We start from the raw sequence: 21,389 nt of genomic DNA on the forward strand, positions 1-21,389 counted from the left end.
TTCGTTAAATCCCATATATACAGGAAAAAATGTTTCCAAGATATCGATTCATAAGCCCGCTTTGTAATAAAAAAAAGGCTATTAGCATAGTTCAAGAAGCTGATGTAAAATCAAAATGTAGTAGCTCCGAATCTGATGATTTGGAAGATATTTATAAGAGAAGGCCAAGTTTTGAAAATTATGAATATCCTAATGATTACTGGAAACTTATGAAATCAGTAAAATATTTTAGTTATGATAGACCTTTGCTCACAACACTTGCGCTGATTACTTCATACGACTGTGATTTTCAAGATCCTGTTATGTTAAAATGTTTGAGTCACTACAAAGTAATAGAAATTTTGCTCAATGTTTTACACAGTGACGAAAAAAGACTTCAGTTCATGGCTTTAAAATTTTTAAGAAAGCTATCAAAAATCAGAATGCTGCGTCATGAAATTGTCTATCTTGGTGGTATTCAGTCAGTGGTTAAACTTTTATCTGAGCCGCAAACTGACATAAGACAAGCGGCAACTGAAACTATTACATGCATTGCTGATTTCCATAAAGCATGGAGAACAGTCCAACTTTCTGGAGGCATCCCACTTCTTGTTAACATGATCTATCTTCCTAAACATTTACTTTATGAGAAATCAGAAGTTTTAAGTGACCATCTAACTGGAATCATAAATGCTGCTGAAGCAGCAGCGGGAGCACTATTTGAAGTTTGTAACTGCCGTAAAAATCGAATCGAGCTTTTATCCAGTGGTGCATTACGGGGTTGTCAGAATATTCTTAAAACTCCACATGTCCAATTAGCAACAATTATAATGCAACTTATTCAACGATGTGCTACTTATAAATGCGTTCGTTTGGCTATACGAAATTTAGGAATGCTAGAAGATTTTCGCAGTCATTTTTATAGTGAGGATCAAGGACTAATGCAAGCAGCAGCACAAGCGGCTTTTACCTGTGCAGAAGGAGATGAATCAAGACAATTTTTTGGCAAAGCTGGATTTGTGGATAAACTTTTTGAAATAATTCAAACGTCTTCATTCCATACAGATCACAGAATGATGGCTTCCATATCAGGGGCTTTATGGAAATGCGCAGAAAATGAAGCAAATGTCTTGCGGCTACAAGCATTGAATGCTTCGCCATTGTTAATTCAACTTTTGGCTTCACAGCCAGTCGACGTTCAGGAGCATTTAGTGGCATGTCTCTGCTGCTGTATGACAAATCCTCAAACCCGAAACACGGTTCGAAAGAATAATGGCATTGAGATGCTAATTGGACGTCTTCATACTACAGCTCCAAAACTGATAATGTATTTAAACAGAGCTTTAGGCATTGTTTCACGTGATACTGAATGTTTAGCGCTCTTAGAGAAGCATAATGCATTGCGACTAATATGGTCTCACCTTAAAAATGACAACCCATCTGTTGTGTCAAATACAGCATGGCAATTAGCAGCTATTTTAAAAAATATTGAAAATTCGGCAATGTATGTTCGATCATTGGTGGGGGGAGTTCAACTCCTAACAGAACTTCTGAACTCTAAACATACACGCGTACTCACGCCTATTTGTGCTCTCATCATTGTCTTATCGAAAGAGCCACAAAATCTTCGAATTTTATCGGATTATCATATAGTTAAATCCCTTTCAAAGCTAACTCAAACTAAATGCAAACGCTTGCGATATCATCTATGTATGGCAATAACTGCTTGTTGTCCCTACAGAAATAACAGACAGGAATTTGCAAAACAGCAAATAGTATTTCCATTAATAAAAATGCTGCAAAGTAGAGATTCAGTAGTAACAGGAGCTGCTACTCACGCTCTTTCTCAGTTGTCAATTATTCCTAAGTGGTGTGCTGTTATGTATAATAGTCCGAGAGTATACGAAATCTTGCTCGAACAAATGAAAAGTAAAGATCATGATGTTCAGGAATGTGCAGCTGAGATCATTCAGAAAATGCGTTTATTTGCACTCAATCGTGATGGAAATATTCCATTATGGTTGTTAGAAAAACATAGTCAGTTTTTTTCAAAACAGTTATAAAATGGGACCTTTAAATATTTTTCTTCCGAAACGAATTCTAACGAGGAATAAAATCTTTATTAACTATAAAAATGTGGGGGAAGTTTTTAAAATTACTTATCTATATATTTTAAACAAGTTTATTAATGTATAGCTTAAATATACACAATTTACGATACCATTAAAGTATTTATGTATTAACACAACCACCTGAGCAGAGCTTGGAAAAATTTTCAAAATGCGCCAAACTCTGACATCCATGCGCGTAACAACTTTTTCAGTTTTAGTAAGTAACGCCACCATTTTCGCATGCGTTCTTTTCGCTGCATCTGTGATGTTTGTTGCATTAAATAGTATTTTAAAATATGTGCTTGTGAGATGTGCTTGCATTTGTAGAAACTGCTGCAAAATTTTTCAGGAATACATCTTACTGCTCATAGGACTTAAAATACCCATGATTAAAACGATCGTTACAAAATTTCTACCAGAACAAAACCTCGCTTGTGAGTTTTTTTGATTGATTTTTCAGGATAAATATCTAATTAAAATAAAAAATATATAATTTTTTTTTTTTTTTTTTTTTTTTTTTTTTTTTTTTGCAATTACGTTTAAATTAATTTTTGCAATTAAGTTAAGTTTACTACCTTAATTCTTTATCATCTGTAAAACTCGCCAAATTGTGCCAAGATGGTTGCCCTAATATGTAAGTAGAACCAAAGTTATATTTTACCTTATTTTAATGAAACACTATTTTTTTAACAAGTTTATATAAATATATATACAGCATGGCAATTAGCAGCTATTTTAAAAAATGTTGAAAATTCGGCAATGTATGTTCATTCGTTGGTAGGCGGAGTTCAACTTCTAACAAAACTTCTAAACTCTAAACATACACGTGTACTCACGCCTATTTGTGCTCTGATCGTAGTCTTATCAAAAGAGCCACCTTCGAATTTTATCGGATTATCATATAAAATCCCTTTCAAAGCTAACTCAAACTAAATGCAAATGCTTGCGATATCATCTATGTATGGATATTATCGATTATCATCTATAAATCGGAGTAGTCTCTTAAATTCCTTACTTAATTTAATGCGTTTATACAAGACTTAAAGATCTTGTTCAAGTTTTTCGAAAAACCTTAAAAATTTGATATATAGATCTTGTTCAAGTTTTTCGATGACATCTATAGAAACTGCAGCATACGAAGTCCTTCGGTCATATTTATCTACCAGTGATAGCTTAAGTAAATAACAATAATAATAGCAGGGAGTTTTTAAATTAAGAATTCCATTTCAGACCTCTACTTTACTATATTCGGCATTTTCCAGCGTCATGTGCCTTCTGGGCCTTGCTTATCATCGAGCCGGAGACGTCGCGCCTTGCGCGATATTCCGGCAATATTTGTGCGGATAAGGATAAGGAAATTAAGAATTAAAAAATATAGCTCAAAGAACCAAGTTTAAATAACATAAAGAAACTACAATATGTATTTCACAAGAAAGTTGTGAATTTCTTAGTGTAACGACATAACATTAAAATGTCTACACGCTTAAAATATTCTCAGTGGAACTTTAATAATTCATTGAGTATACAATGTAGAGCAGGAGTAAACAGATACTTTTAACCACGAGCCAAAAAGGTGGTTTTCAAACGCAGCATGCAAATGGTGTATTTAATTATGGCAAAGCACACGAGGGCTATCTGCCTAAGGGGAGGGATGCCTTTCGTGGAGGACTTTCTAAGGGAAACTGGCTCGTATACACGTTACACATGGGGAAAACCACAGCATGCAAATGAGCCGTCGCGAGGTGCGATGGTGCTTGTGTGATATGTTCTTTTGAGGCTACCCTATTATTTGCTAGTATGGGATAGGGAAGGACACTCTTTTCTGGTAGATATTAAATACAATTTAAAATAGCAGTTGATACATTTAATTTCATATTTTTTACTTAAAGCCACATACATTGAATATTGGAACATGAAGTCCCTGCCTGCTTTCCATTCTACAGGTCAGAGACAACTGAATATTTTATTGGTTTTAAAAGAGAGAGTTTGCCGCTCTCCCTTTCCCTTAGAAAGCACCCCCCCCCTGTAAGAAACAGTTTGCCACTCCTCCTCTCTCTTAAAGAAGAGGCGAATCTCCCCTTTTTTTTCCTGTGAGTTTCTGCCAATTTGCAGTTTCAACACGCCAAAAATGGGAATTTTTACTATTGGTCATCAAATGATATCATATATACTGTTTTATTTTTAAATGAAAATGACGGGTAAAATGTTCTTTTCCTAATCTCCTTCTTCTGACCAGTCTTTTTATCTAAAAAGTGTTCATATTTAATTGTTTACTTTCTAATTTAAAAGCTGCTAGAAATTATAGGAATATATTATTCGGCGAATACACATACATATCTAGGATTCTCAGCTTAAGTTGACCACTAGTATATTCATTCATCGTATAAACACATGTACTACGAACTCGTGTTGCTAATTTCGGTAGTTTGAGTACAAACTTGAATAGAAAAGAAATGAAAATATCGTTGGACAAGATTTTATGACGCGCCGGATTAAGCAATTAAAAGGGACGCACCCGGTCCTCGTGCTGGCTTTTGCTCAATCCTAATCTCTAGAGCAGTTGTTGCCAACCTTTAGAGCTTCATGGACCACTTAGTATATAATTTCATATTTAGCGGACCACTAATATGAATTAAGAAAATAAAGGTAATATATGCATTCATAAAATAATAATCAGAAAACGTTTATTTTATTAATGTGAAATGCACATTAAAGATAACAAAGTTATAGAGTAACTAATTAAAAAATAAAAAATTTAGGTTTATTTAAGTATTATACATTTTTAAGTTTATTTAAAATAAAAATTTAAGAAAAAATTAGGTTAATTTAAGTATTACGCATATTTATTCCTGTTTGTTTGAAATTAATTTATGGATTTTTGGTTCCAATGTCATCACGGGACGGAGAGCACGTTTGTTTCAAGCTGAGACGGACTTTTAATTGCTGTTACAGATGGAAATGTCTTTTTGCACAAATATATTGTTGAAAATTGAATTAAAATTTTCATTGCTTTTCCACTCAGTGATGGGTGTTCATTTTTTATAAAGAGAAAAAACGAGTCTTTATTAAGATGACTAGAATTTAGTTTTTAAACTGTCTCGCAAAATAGATCAGTCTGATCTCCTTTTTCATTCATGCTTAATTTGCTATCTTCAGAGTTTCCTGAAAATGGATCTATTATCCACATAGTTCCATGCCCAGGATCTTCTTGCTTCAGCTAATAAAAACAAAAACATTCTGTCAGTGACTGTAAGTGCTGTTGAATAAAGGATACCACTTGCGGGTTGGCAGCCTTCTCTCCCATATCCTCATTAAAATTTACAGACATTTGTAGGTTTCCTTCTGCCAACAGCGTTTGCCACGGTGATATTTTTTGAAAAGCTTCTCTCTTACCTCGTACTGTAAACACGTCCTTAAGTTTTCTTTGCAAGGACATGTTTAATTCGTTTAACAGAGGAAGAACATCTGCCAGGTATGCAAGCTTGGCTACCCACTCATCGTGGAACAAGAGCTCTTGAAATTCTGAATTATTTTGCTGCTGAAAAATAATTTGATTTCTTCATGCAGGACAAACAGTTGAATCAGTACTTTGCCCCTCGAAAGTCATCTCCCTTCAGTGTGAAAAAGGTGAGTATACCGGGAACCCATTTCTACAAAAAGTGTTTCAAATATTCAAGAATTAAGCACTTGTGTTGAATTTCATTTCTGATATTAATAACATCTGATCATATAGCTGTGCGGTCATTTTTTTTCACCACAAGATGCTCACAATGTATAATGCAGTGTGTAGGCAGAAAGACTGGGTGTCTAAACTTTTCACCTTTGCAAGAACTCCTGAGCGATGTCCAGTCATGCTTGCAGCACGGTCTGTACATATTCCAATACATTTTTTCCATTCAACTTAGTGATTCAGGAAATAATTGTCAAGTACTTTAAAAATCTCAAAGCTCGATGTTCTACTCGGTAAGTTGAGCAAGCAAAGTAGTTCTTCCTGTAATTCTCCTTCGCACACAATTGCCTTGTTACTTATGTCCGTAGATTCATCAAATTGAATTGAACAAAATGGTGAAATTTTACCATTTTTATAACTTGATTTTCAGTATCTTCAGTCATTTCTTGAATTCTGCGCTTAACAGTGTTAGCAGACTTATTACTTTCAGTTCTGTACAGCTTTTTTCTCCAAACCTCTTCACAGGCTCGCAACATGCAAGGCTTGAGTACTTCTCCGATCGTATGAGGCATATTGTATTTCTCTATTTGAAGTGCTATCAGATAGTAAGCCTTTAATAGGGACTTATCTTAAACAACCATATTTTAAGGCACCTACTTGTTTTTGCATATTTTCACGCAGTCTTCGAAAATATTCAAGTAGTTTCTAAGTAAAATCTGGATGTTTTGATTTTAAGTGTCTTTCGAGTTTTGAAGGTTTTATGGCATCGCTAGATAAACTCTGAGAACAGATAATACAAAAAAGGTAACTCACTACAAGGTTCTGGATTTAATACAAATTTTCAAGAATCTGAATCACATTTTCTTCTTATTTTGGGTTTTTCTTTTCGCCTTCAGTTTGAATATTCTTTCTAAGGCTGTCTGACCGTGACGAGGAATGAGGATGTTCTGATTCTTGACCACCACTTTGTTAAGAGAACTAATACTATTTTCATTAGTTATTCTATTTTTAGTTTTACTAAAGAAATGTAAAATATTCGTTTACTATTTCTCACTCATTATGATTCCATTATCTATTTTGTTTGGATCTGAAAACAAACAAAAAAATTAAATAAAATACTAAAAAATTATTATTAATGCATGAAAAATATCCGTAAAAAGTGCATAAATTATTTCCCAATTTTTTTGCGGACCATCAAAAAGTTTTCGTGGACCACCAATGGCTGTATCAGTGGTACCATTACTGTATATATGTTGAGTATACAATTCACTAAGCAGTGCAGAATAAGATGATGTGCTGACGTAGATGAATAACTGCTTGGTAAATCTTTGAAAATCTGCAATTGTTTTTACCAGTTTCTTTCCAAATATATTACTCAGACTTTGTACGATTATCATCATCTTGATCTGTACATGTTCGATTATTTCATCTATCACAAAGTAGATTTTTACGAACAAGGAATTGTTTGCATTCATTCAAATTCGCGCCTTTCTTCACTAACCTTCTCTGAATTTAACTAAATCTTACTGAATCCAAGAAGTTAATTACGGGAACTTCTCCGCATCAGCTAAATCCCATCTTCAAACATGATGCCTAACCACAATTTACATAAAACACTGCTCTTTACATTTTCCCACGCAAATAACAAAATCAGAACCCTGTCTTTTAACGTGAACTGTTTCTGAAATTTTGGGATGCTCAAATTTCGCATATCGATGTACAGAATTCCTCTTTACATGCTAGATGATTCCTTTTCCATTGGTTGGCTAGGACTTGTTATTATTTTGGAGATGTGGAAGACACTTATCTTCCACATCTTCAGCTGGGGGATGTACGCAAAAATTATCCAACACAAGAATCATTTTTTCTTGTTTGTTAATAAACCCTTCACCCTCAAATACTCCTTCATAATAGATACAGGTATGCGAACAATGCATCTATGCGTTCTTCTGTGTCTGATAACGGATACACAAATTCTTCGTATTTTTAAAGCACCATAAATTGAGGTACTCGATTTTCACTGACAATCCCATTTTGTGAGTATCTGTAGCGTTTGCACATACCACAACAGTTAGACGGCTTTTATTCTGCTTAAGGCCATTTCGTCAAGGCTTTCATCGCACGAGCCAAAATTGATGTGAAAAGAAAACTCCACAGTAATTCAACCATATCGGCATTATGTATTTGTTCCCCGTCATCATATTATACTTATCCACTATTTTCTGAACTGCCTAAAATTTGTTTACTCACGATTCTCGGCTCTTCTCAAACCAGCAGAAGTATATAACCAAAGACTTCCCGGTCCTTCTTGAAAGGTAGTCGGAATTTAATAATGGCTTTTTCTTGTGTTTTGTAATTAGTATCTTAAGATATCAGTGTTGATAAATAAAAAAACTCTTGTTCCATTCTCAGATAATTCGGTATTATTTTCGACTATTTCCACATTCTGCCTCACAGCGCAAATCTTACATCATTTTACTGTGTATAGATTTTAAATTCTGTAACTTTTGGGTAATTTCCCTCCAAGATTACAAACTTGATGGAAATAGAAACGTCATGAGGTGGTGTAGTTAAAAGGTGTAATAAAAAAAAAATGTTTACAATAATGTACATACAAATGTTATTTAAACAATTTGCTTTTTGGAGGGGGGGGGGAAAGATACATGTGTCGAAGACAGGATTCTATTAATGTGAAGAATACAAGAGTTTCCAGCAAACATTTTCTGTGCAGTGATTATGAAGATGACATGAAAAATCGCTTGCTTGGATTGCCGCAAAAGAAACTTAAAATCCAATACTGTGAAAAGAAAATAATGCAGAGTGCTATACGAATTAAATTTGAAGAAAATTAATTTTGATATTGATTACGAAAATGATGATAGGAAAAATAAATCAAATACTAATGATTTTAAAATAGAATTCCCAAATGACGATGTAAATATTCCTGAATGCCCTAATTGTAAAAATAAACAAGAATGGATTGATAATTTGCAAAAAAGAAAGCTAGTTCAGCGTTTTACCTAATTTATTAATCGTATAAAAAGTCAAAGTAATTTTGCACGAGAAAGATCCCCCGCCTTTGCCCCTCTTTTGAAGTAAACAAAAGTTGTTTTTGTCGAAATTAAGACAGCGATCTTGTATTCATTTTAAATGTAACGCAAAGCTTAAATTGCACCCGACTCGAGTACTTCTTAGTTTGGGGGATAATTCATAATTCTGGCCTGAACGCAACGCAGCCCTAAATAAGAAGGCTTCGGCACTTTTATGTAATTGAAAACAATTTCAGCAGAAATTTGATTGATTTGTAACAAAATTAAAATTGCTTAATAAATTTTAATTTATCTCTTTACATTTTATTTAATTTTTTAATCATTAATTATTTAATTATTAATGGTTTTATTTATTTGTTTATTCTTGTTTCTCTTTCCTGACGGTCTTCCATACGGCTCCAGCCAAAGAATAGACTTTCTTTGGCTCCAGCACTCCTAATTTTAGAAATTAAGCCTTGATGTAATGCAATGTATGTGTATAAATATCAGTTAGGCAATTATTTTTACAGTATCGGTTATTATATCAAATCGGAAGAGAAAAACACCAATGTAAAATTTATAATTAAATCAAAAAAGCAATCTTAGATGAGATTACATTTTGAATAAAGCTATCGACTTCAAGGACAGTCAAACAAAATTTCCTCTTCTATAACTGCAAAAAAACAAATTGACTTTTATATTCAAAACTACGACAAACTAAGTTTTTTGGGGGGCATAACTTTAAAAAGCTGTTATTATAGTTATTACTTCCTGACAAAAGTACAAAGTAAAGGAAGTACTGTAATGTCGAAAAATTCCAGGGACCATACTTCAACGAAAATATGCATTTTGACTGCTACCGAATGCAATGTAATGATGTTTTTACGTGACATCTGTATACGTAAGGACAAAATAAAGGCCTCTTTGTCTCCAAACTAATTATAAAACTCATTTAAAATGGATTCAGTAGAGAGTTTTTTCGTGGCGTCTGTACGTACGTATGTATCTCGCATAACTCAAATACGAGTAGCCTCAGAACTGAGAAATTTTGCATATAGGAGTGCTATAAAATGTAGTTGTTTTTGGTTACAAACGACCGTACGAAAAGTATATAAATATATATACCCATTCTGTAACTAGGCTCAGTGAGCTCAGTTTTTTTCACTCTTATATGTTGGTAAATTGTGCACTTTTTGCTTTAAAAATGATTTGAATTATGTTGTTCTTATCTTCCGGTTCAGATTTTTATGCCTTTAGTTAAACTGCATGTATTAGTTGTAGAATTATCAATAATTGATTGAAGTAGAATTATCAACAATTCAAAAAATGATTGAATTATATTGTTTTTATCTTCCGGTTAATATTTTTATGCCTTTAGTTAACGTGCATGTTATAGTTGTAGAATTATAAAAAATTTAAAAGTTGTTTAAGTGTGGCCAAGCCTAATTTTTTGGTTTGGTGTCCTTTCAGTCAGTAGAATTTTATCCGTGAGGGAAAATAGTGGACTTTGAGTCGAAATATCTTTACCTCACACAGAGAGGGAAAATGAAGCAGGTTGCAAGTAAATAAACGCTCCCCACTTAGCCAAAACCTCGCAACTTTGCCCACCTTAATTCTTTCTTAAGTGCAATGTCTTTAACTGGCTCAAATTTGGCGACCGTTTGCCAAATTAGCATACTAATTAATAGCACTAACTTTCACAGAGCAGACTACTTAACGTTTTTTCCCCCGTTCAATCAAATTTTAAACAAAATTATTTAGCATACAATTTATTTCATCATGTTTAAGAACTAAGTACTGAAATAAAATTGGATTGGAAAGACTAAAAATGTTCTTTGTAATTCTGTCTTTTAAAAAAATCCAGACAAGTTAAGTTAAGGAAAACTAAAATGCGGGGATTTATAAATAATTCATTTCCTTAATTAGTATTAAAAGAGATTAGTTTATTCAGCTAGCTTGATATTTCTGTCTTTGACATACTATTAAAAAAAAGGGTAAGACAATGGTAAAGTTTTCATAGTTTATCCTTGAAGACGGCACTTTCATTTTAATTTAAGATTATTAAATTAAATTGAATTTCTTAGCAAAAAATATGAAAATCGTTTGACTGATATGTGTTACGACGTCTAATTGTTATTTAAAAAGGAAATGAATCAACAAGCTTAACATGTATGGCAATTGGCTGCATTCTGATCTTTTAGCTCACTCTCATATTTGATACTTCAGCATTAGGCACAGAAATTGCAATAAGCGTTAATGAATACTAGTTAGTATGGTAGTCTGTTAGACCCAAGCTTTATTTAATTTCTATTTATTTATTTTTTATATTTAACAACTTAAAAATATACAATACAAAATACACTAAAACATTTAAATATAACCAACATAATATACAATACATAATACACTAAAACTTTTAAACATACCTAACATAATAAGAACATACAATACAGAATACACTAAAATATTTAAGTATACGCAACATAATAATATACAGTAGATAATACATTGCAAACAGCTAAACATACAATCTTTATAACTGAATTTTAAAATAGCTTCATTTAGTTAAGCGCACTACATAACATAACTTTACTAAACAGTTGCAAATAGTTATACAATCAAAAGTCGTTATCCGGAAATGCGTTGAAGCATGCGCGTATTACCATTACACATGCGCATAATACATTTACGCATGCATGTTTAATGTATAACGGACGGTATAAGCTAAGCTAAAATTACCTAATTATCTATTTCAGTTAATGTTGCAGATTGCGTTGTTCCTTAATCTTCGAATTGCATCCGGCTTATTATTTTTTTCAGACTGATAGAGCAATTTTATAAAAGTAAGCTTGAACTTTCGATTATGTCAAATAGAATTTCTAATGCTGGATCCTGCCAAAGGATCTACAAAGCTATAGAATGTTTCGATGTCCATCAAACAAAAAGTGGAATTGCTGCAAAAAATGGATAAAGGCATATCCTTTGTTTCTCTAACCATTCCGAAATCTGTTTATCAATTTCACGCTGCTCTTCCGGGGAGGGGAACGTCGCGGCGCACAATGAACTGGAAGTTGATCTATCAGCACTATCCTTAACTTCAGGGCAGATGTTTTTTTTTATTCGCCTTATAATTCATTACTAAATGTAGTATTTCATCTCGATGTACTCTGTCTTTGATATGATTTAAATCAAATTCATTATAAATATCACGAATACACATCAAATAGTTTTCTGGTTGCAATTTTCTAATTTCGACTATGCGTAATGTATGCTTTGCGCATGCGCGTGTTGAAAGAAATGTTTAATAAAGTAAACAAATAAATATTAAGCTTTTTTATTTTTAAATTTTGATACCCTTTATATCATAATTGTTCTTTATTTCATAAATTATGGTTTCATATTTTAAATTTTATAATTTCTGCATGCCATCTTACCAGATTTAAACTGATGATCTATAATCCGGAATTGCCGTAGTTCCGACGAGTCCGGATTAAAGACTTTTGACTGTATTACCTTCAACGAAGCTTTGCACGGTAGTTTTGATAGCTTTATCTAATTTTATGTATTTTTGCATTTTTTTTTTTTTTTTTTTTTTTTTTGGAGGAATATTCAGTTCTATTATATTTTGTAGCATGTCGTAATATTGTGCGTCATTCTTTAAATGCAAAATAAGTTTTAAGATGTTTGGGTGCAGTTTTCTAACACTTTTATTTAATTTGCTATGTCAACCTTCTAAAGCATTTGTTATTCTATGCCTTTCATTGTAACAATTCCACATATCTTTTATTATGTCATTATCGAACCACTGATCAACCATATAGTCATTAAAGTCTTGAATTTGCATATTTTGAGGAGGGTAATTTTCCATGATAAGCATCCGTGCATCATCGATGCTTTTAGGGGTCATGTTTGCCAAAGCAGCTCATATATGAACACACATTTTAATTTTCTCTATAACTGGAAATTAGACCTAGTCTCTGTACCTCCCTCCAGATACACTGATTGAAGTGAAAATTGCATCCTTTTATCATGGAGTAAGGAAATGTTTTTCGCAAAGCCAATGCCACCAATTCAAAGTTATCTGGTTTCCATGCAGGGAGTAAGTGGCGAAGAGCTGTAAGCATTTTTTCATACATAATTTCAGTTTTATCTCCTAAAAGTACATATACGGTAGGGTATATTGCATTGTCTTCAGCAATAATTCCAAGGTCCATGTGAATTGTATATATCTGCTTAATTTGTGGGCAGCAGCTCTTACAAGTTCTATCCCCAAAACAACATTTACTGTTGCCTAAACATCTCAAAGAATTTTGAGCCACAAAAATCAAAATTCCTCCATCTTCGTGTATTAAAAAATTAGCTTTGTATTCATTTGGACTTATAATTTCTTGTCTTCTTTGTGATGGAGAATAAACTTTTAACGCTTTGCGATGATTTTTATACAAAGAGAATTTAACAGTTTGAAATTCTGGAGTTTCTGATACAAAATGGAGATCCGCCTCAAACACTTGTTCTTTGTAGATCTGAAAAAAATTCTTTGTAAGTTTCTTTGTAGTTTTGAGTTTCTTTGTAGATCTGCGGAACATGTGTGCTAATTTGTTACGAGATCTCTTACGGCATTCAATTTTACATTTCTCTATTTCTATTAGTGCAACACTAGGAATGTATGAATGATCTTGTCTTTCATTTATCAGGTGATATCTTTTGACTGTCAACAAACTTCCATTGCATTTAGCATTTCTACATACCCTTATTATGGACCCATTTTTAACTCATATCTACCCTTTATATGCAACAGAAGGTCTTTCTTTATAAGTGTGCAGAATTTCTATTTTGTCCACTGGAATTACAAGTAACTTAGTGTCCAGTAAGGAGAGAAAAGATAAAGTGCATGCGCATTAGGTAAGCGGGCACTGAATCATCTGCGAAAAACATTCTTTTTTTACATCATTTTAGATTTATTAAAGTATTTGAAAAGAACATGCAGCAACGATTAGATAATTCTTCAGAGATATAATTTTTGTGCATTCTGAGTTATAAAATGAATGAGATGTAACGTTGTTAAGTGAACTTTGTGGCAGAGTGTCGCTATGGTAAATAAAAATAGTGAATTTTAAACAGTGCATTTATTCTAACGTGGTTTATGCACTATCGATATTATTCATTATTGCTAATCAATAATTATTCATTTTATTGTTAATCAATTTCAAATCTATGTGAATCTGCAGACATCGATCCTGAAATTTCTAGGCAATGAAATTACGATAAATAAGCGATTTTCATAATAAAGAAATTTGAATTTTCAAATTTTGTTTTATTTATTGAAAAACAGGAAGGGCAAAGAAGATTTTTTTTAAACCTATTATTCTTTTCTGTATGTATTTAGTTTTTTTTTTCAGTTAGTCTGATTTTAAATAGTCTGGGTAAATGGTGGACCAATTAGCCAGGCAAGGTTATTGCTGTATCTCAGTTTTAAGTGAATCTGTGTGAAAGATTTTTGTTTTCAATTTAAGTTTAAATAAAATCTTATTGTTAATCAATTTCAAATCTAAATGAATTTTATTTCAGCATTATCGGTTAATTTCATGCTTGAAAGAGTAGAGCAAAACTTACTTTTTATCTAACTCTTTAATTTCAAATTATAATTAATTTTAAACATGGTTAAATTCATCTAAATTGTATTTCATCATTGCTCCACTGCTCTACAGAAGCCAAGTTTAGCAAGTTTTTGCCAAATGTGTGTATGGATAACTTGGAGTCGGAATACTTGCACGTGTACCTTAAGTGAAAGGGGGGTTAGAATTTTCGGCTAAAAACTCACTATTTTCCTTCTCGGCTCAAAATCCACGAATAAAAAATGGACATCACCAATTTTTTTACCATAGCAGCCAAAGTTGTTTACATTTGAAACTTAGCAGAATAGTGGATTTGTTGCCAGCAACAACATAGTAATGTCTTTCTTTTTTCAATTTAAATCATGCTTAACCCATTCTAGAATTATCATTTAAATTTGTTAAATTATCCCATATATTGACTCAGCATAGCGTCCACAACAAATAAAATCAGTTTCTACGCCTTCAGTGTCTTATTGCTGGGTGAGACCAAAAGTAAACTTTCAGTTTTGTGCACTGAAAAATCTGCCTTCTTGCTTGTTTTTGCGTAGAAACTGTAATTCTAATTGTAAGAATTGTTTTTTTAATTGTTTTCACTGTATTTGGTGTTTTATCTTTTTCTATAACTTTCAATTTTTAATATAGATATTTTGAGTTTTTATGTATTTTTGCTTTGTTGCGAAGTGAGAACTGAATTAATTGAATGAGAAATATATCTCTAATGAAATTTAAGGAAATAAGTTTAAGCGAAATGCAGAAAAAAATGCATATAATTTAATATTCCATACAAGGTAGTCATGTAGCGTACACATCAGACTTTTTTTTAGAAAGAGTAATAGAATTTTCCCATTTAGTATGCAGATAAAGAAAAGATAATGAATGCCATAGTTTTTTTCCTTCAAGATTTATGTTTTTTTCCTTCATGATTTAATAACAAATGCAGAGGGATAAAACCTACAACTTTTAAGAAAACATAGCTTTATTTTATCTATTATTTTTTAATTAATAAATAAGTACTATTAACTTTTCAATGTAATATTAATGACATCTTCTCTTCTAAATCAAAGCTATTTGTTCACGCGCAGATTTTTTTTCAAACTTAAAATATTTATTTCTTATATCTTACTTGCTGCGAATTGCATCTATCAACCAATGCACAAAAATCGTAATTACTTGTCATGAGGAAAAAATGTGTAAATACACCATTCACTTAGTAATTATCATTATTTAATGAACATGTACTGCAGGTACAGAGAGCAAAATACTTATGTTAACAATAAACAATACCTTAAAATGGAAGGGCCATATAGATTCTATAAAAAATAAGGGAGAAAAGTAGTTAACATAGTTAACAACGTTCTGACAATTGGAAAGTATTTGGAAACTTATCTCAGGAAAAGAGATTTAATCTACACTAATTCATCAAATCATTAATGTATTATCTGCTAAGTGTACTGCAACAAAGAATGGCATAATAATATCACAGAAAACTGAAAACAAATACTTACGAATAATAAGAAATGCACATACATAATCAGCAGCTGCATGGAGATCAGCAGAATTTCACTAGAAGTTTTCTATACAAACATCTACAAAAAAGCACTTAATTGTGGACATCAAAATGCCTTTAATCTTTTCTATTACATAATAATAATAATAAATGAGGACAAACACCTTCAGCCTTCTGTGGCCTATCTTTTTTAAACAATGATTTTCTAACATAACCTGTAATACTGAACATTACTTGTATACACTCAAGAGCCAAAACATTATGACCACCTGTCAATAATGAGTTGGGCCACCTTTGGCGCGCAACACAGCTTCAACCCGCCTTGGCATGGATGCCACAAGTCCTTGATAGATGGCCGGAGACAGATTGTACCAGATGTTGTAGCAACGGTCACGCAAATCCGATATATTGCGAATTGGTGGTCTTTGAACTCTGAGCTGCTGTCCCATGACATCAAAGAGGAGATTTCACCTCTCTTTTACACAAAAGGCAAAAACCCAAACACCATTAAGTGGGTTCTCGAATGCTCCCCTCGTACTCTATCAAAATGTATTGAACGTAGGAAAATTATAATTAATTGGAGCATTCTCCCAATCGCAGAATTCTACGGAGTGAGGAGATGCTACAGATGCCAAGATTTCTCACATTCTGGTAGTGCATGCAAATTTAGGACTTATTGCGCTTTCTGTGGCGGACCTCACTCCATAAGGAATTGCAAAGAAGACGTACCGGATTGTATCAACTGTAAACTGTTCAACTGCACATATGGAACCTACATCAATACTTCACATGCTGCATTCTCCCCCAAATGCCCATTATATCAGAGGGAAATCTCAAAAATTAAAGCTGCTGCAGTTTACACATCAAAGCAAGAAGAATAGTTAGCTTACTACCTAGTTTCTTTTAAGTTAATTTAAACTTCCCTTTGTGTACATGAATCCATCAAATACTACCGCCGCCCTTTCAATTCCCCAATCTCAACTGTTTACGACAATTTTACACAATAATTCGCCTCACAGGACAAGCTTAGAATTCTTCAAATAAACTTAGGCAGAGGAAAAAAGGCGTCAGAACAACTTAGTGAAGTAACTGAAAATAACAATCATGATGTAATTTGCATTACTGAGCCGTATTGCGTAAAAGGTGAAGTTAGATGCCTTCCCCTTCACTGGCAAATATTTTAATCTACTGAAAAGGATCCTCTAGTTAACCCACGTGCCAGTATTATAGTCACCAATACCAAATGGTCCCCTACAATTATATTAAGCCATAGAGATGTGATGACGATAAGTATTAATTGTAAATCAGAACAGCTATTAATTACTTCCATTTACTGCTCACCACGAGAGGATATGGGGCCGAATCTCCACACATTAGAAAATATCTTTAGTAATCTCAGAAGATCACAGCACGTGATTACAGGTGACTTCAATGCTCACCATCAAATGTGGCATTACAATAATACAGATAATAGAGGACATACACTAGCCGACTTTATTGCTACACACAATCTGTATATACATAACCTCTCTTCAGACACTCCTACATTTGAAACAACAAATGGTAAAGGATGGCCGGACTTGACACTGTCAACATTGAGTATCTCCAATAAAATACAAGAATGGAAAGTTCTTGATGATCCAATCCACTCAGATCATAACTACATTTCATTTGAATTATCAGAAGAAATCCCCGACCTCAAATTAAGAAGATTTTCAATCTCAAAGCAAAAAGCAAAGCAATTTGGAAGAAAAATCTCCACATGTCTTCAGTATGCGGAGAAACTTATAGATAAATGCACATCACCCGATGCAGTCCATGATTTAATGGAAACAATTATCAAAACAATACAGGAGACAGCGACCAACACATTTAAACTCCGTAACAACAACAAGATTACGAAGACTAACTGGTGGACAAAGGAATTAAGACGTGAAAAGCAACATACAAGGGCCCTTCGTAGAAAAATGAAAAGTGCTCCGGAAGGGTTGAAAATGGAAATATGGATAAAATACAAGCAACAATTGGCAAATTACAAAAAGAAAATAACTGAAGCAAAATTAAGCAGCTGGAAGAATTACTGCTGTAGTAATAAAGATACGTACGGCCAGCGGCTACAAGTAAAGTTTTTAGTCCCGCACATATCGGTCTTTCGAGAGATCAACTCTCACATAACAGCCAGCTTGGTAATGCCACTGAAAAGATTCTCAACAATATTCTAGATGTTGTCTTCCTAAAAGATAACGCAGAAGATGATGGCCACTCACATTCCGATATTAGATACAATAATACCGCTCCAAATACGCCAGACGATGTGGAATTCCACTCACAAGAAATTTCAAAAATTATTAAGTATCTTCCGAATAATAAAGCTCCGGGACCTGACGGATTAGACAACAGGATTATTAAGATAATTCACCACGCAATGCCTTTTCTGTTCCACAAACTACTAAACCTCTGCCTCAAATTTTATGTCTTCCCGAATTGTCTCAAACAGGGACAAACAATACTATTCAAGAAAAATAATAAAGATCCTACGGATCCAGAAGCCTTCAGACCAATCAACCTCTTACCTGCAATAGGTAAACTTCTGGAACGTGAATGGGCAGATTACGCCACCACTTAGAGAAAAACGAAACCATAAGCCCCAACCAATACGGCTTCAGACCTCTCAAATCTACATTACATGCGATAGAACTTCAAGAGCAGATCCGTAGGAATAAATCTTCAGCTCTCCATACAGCAGTACTCTGCATGGATCTCAAAAATGCGTTTGACTCCGTGTGGTGGCCTGGTATCCTTGAAGCCTTGCGCAACATTAAATGCCCTCAGAACATATTCAAGCTAACGAATAGTTTCCTAACAAACAGAGCAACGATAATCATCAGCAACAACTGTATAGTAGAAAGAAGAATAACGAGGGGCTGTTCACAGGGTTCTTGTCTAAGTGCAGACCTGTGGAACATCACCTTCAATTATATCACCTCCTACAAGTGGCCGGACCATACAAAGCTCATCGCCTTTGCCGACGATGTGGCCTTTGTAACAAATGGGCATTCAAGAGACATACTAGAAAAGAATAGTAACGAGACTCTCTCCATATTCCATTCCCTCTGCGTCAATCAAAAACTAATAATTTCAGAGTCTAAATCACATATTTTATTTCCAAAACCGGACAAATCGCTACAAAGGCTACCTTGCATTAAAATCAATAATAGAAGAATCAAGATCTCAAAAGAAATCAAATTTCTTGGATTGAAAATTGATCAAAAGTTTTCTTGGATCCCACACCTCATGGAAATTCGGAAGAAGACCCAAACTATTTCTAGAGCCCTCGCGAGGATGCAAGGCACAACATGGGGCCTCAAGTCGAGGATGCAAAACATTCTCTATAATACCGTGATCGAAAAAATAATCCTCTACGGGGCATCAGCATAGACTCACCCTATGACAGTGAAAAAGAAAAGACTCTTAGCTTCGATCCAACGCCCCTTCCTCTTACAAATAGCAAAAGCATACAGAACTACCTCAACGGCAGCTCTCTGTGTATTAACAGGAATCCCACCCCTCCACCTGAAAGCAAAAGAAGATGCAGACTTAGCCACGTTATTCCACCTCAAGGAAAACATAGAGGTAGAAGATCAAAACCTGTGCCCCCTTGATTTTGAACAGCCACGAAATCCTTACCTAAGACACCCTGCAGTACATGCAAAACTCAGAATATCTACAAAAGAAGACACCCTCAGTGTACCTTCATTTCCAGTCGTGTACACAGATGGGTCAAAGTTAAACGAAGAAGTAGGATGCGCATTCTTTGCACTCCTCTCAGAACAAGAAACAACAGAATGGAAAGGACACCTAAGGAACAACAACAGCGTTTTCCAAGCTGAGCTTTCAGCCATAAAACACGCTATTCTGTGGTCTCATCAAAAGCATCTAACATATGTTACCATCTACAGTGATAGCCAAGCGGCAATTAAAGCTGTCGATGATGCAAGAAACAAATCATCAATAGTGCAAGATATCTACGATTTATTATCACAGCGCAAGAGAACATCTATAAAAATAAAGTGGGTAAAAGCGCATGCTGGACAAGCCCAAAATGAAAGGGCAGATGCGCTTGCTAAAAATGCAGCTCAAGACCCATCTCTACCTCCAATCAATGTCCCATTCCCTAAATCGTATATGAAACATATGTTGAAAAAAATTACATTAAAAAAATGGGAAACTGAATGAGAAAATGCAGAAGTAGGTAGAAGGCTTTTCAACTTCTACAAGAAACCCACATATGATCCAATCTCTTATAACTTCTTCATCAACATATTCTTATCTGGACATGGTCCTTTCCCCACGTACTACTTTGCACGAAATTTGAGCGATTCAGACAAGTGCGTATGTGGGGAAAAGGGAGACCCAGAGCACTATATTTTCAAGTGCCAGCTCACAAAAGAGCTACACTGCAAAGGAAGGTCACAAATTACGCCTGAGTACATTAAATGCATGCTAACGATACCTCATTTACAACAAAAGGTTTCTTGATTATGAAGAAACTTTTTGCATATAAAAGAGAAGACATATGTCAAGATGCTATCGCATCTGTATAAATACCTCTTATTCTACAACTTGCAAAAATAATGCAAGATTTCAGAAATATTGCAAGTGTCTGAAACAGGCTAAATATGGTATAAATAGTTTTTATAAAATAGTTACATTAAGAATTTGGACTGTATTAGTGTAATAATTAAATCATTAATTAAAATATAATGTAAATAATATACGACTCTATTAGATATATTAGTGTAAATGTAAGTATTATGTGATTTTCTAATGTATATTTTCTGTATTTATGATACATTAATTTACAAAAATAATAATGTAAGACTTCAGTGCTGATGCATTTGTGTGTAACAAGTTAAAAAAATGAAAGGAAATGTATTAATAAGAGAATTCGCCTTAGTAATTCAACTAAGTATGATAAAATGCACACACGAAAAAAAAAAAAAAAAAAAAATCTTCAATTAGCTCCTTAAAATGATGTTTATTTTAATTCGATGTAACTAGATATACTAATGTAAATATATTGTTTGTATGAAGTACAATGTACAATGAAAGTTTGCATGTATGTTCGAAGTAATTATGTTATTTCAATCTGCCATAATCCAACTTTTGTTAATAGGTTAATTTCTTTGCAATAATTGTATACTATGTCTTTGTAATTGTATATTCAATACGTAAGTCTAATATTAATGTAAAATTACTATGTAAATGTCTTGGTAGGCTAGCATCCGATGCGGGCCAACTAAAAGCCCAGCGGGGTACAGTAGTGCGGCGGAGCAACACCTGTAAAAGTCACTGACGAAGTTCTGGTGCTCCGTCCACTTTTCCCTGTCCCATGACATCCCAAATGTGTTCTAACGGATTGAAATCTGGTGAGTTAGGCGGCCAGGACATTAACTGGAAATCAGCATCATGTTCCTG

The 21,389-nt window shown here is 33.7% G+C and overlaps 1 protein-coding gene across 1 annotated transcript; it reads left to right on the forward strand.

The window, feature by feature from the left end:
• On the forward strand, positions 1-2,067 carry LOC118201611 (armadillo repeat-containing protein gudu-like). Its single transcript, XM_035373737.2, has one exon. The coding sequence runs from the start codon at positions 30-32 to the stop codon at positions 2,040-2,042; it is 2,013 nt and encodes a 670-aa protein (XP_035229628.1). The 5' UTR covers positions 1-29; the 3' UTR covers positions 2,043-2,067.
• Positions 2,068-21,389: the final 19,322 nt, after the last annotated feature.

The sequence above is a fragment of the Stegodyphus dumicola genome, chromosome 6 (genome assembly GCF_044657685.1).
Source record: "Stegodyphus dumicola isolate Sdum_Otavi_A_Nest chromosome 6, ASM4465768v1".
NCBI classification, from domain to species: Eukaryota; Metazoa; Arthropoda; class Arachnida; order Araneae; family Eresidae; genus Stegodyphus; species Stegodyphus dumicola.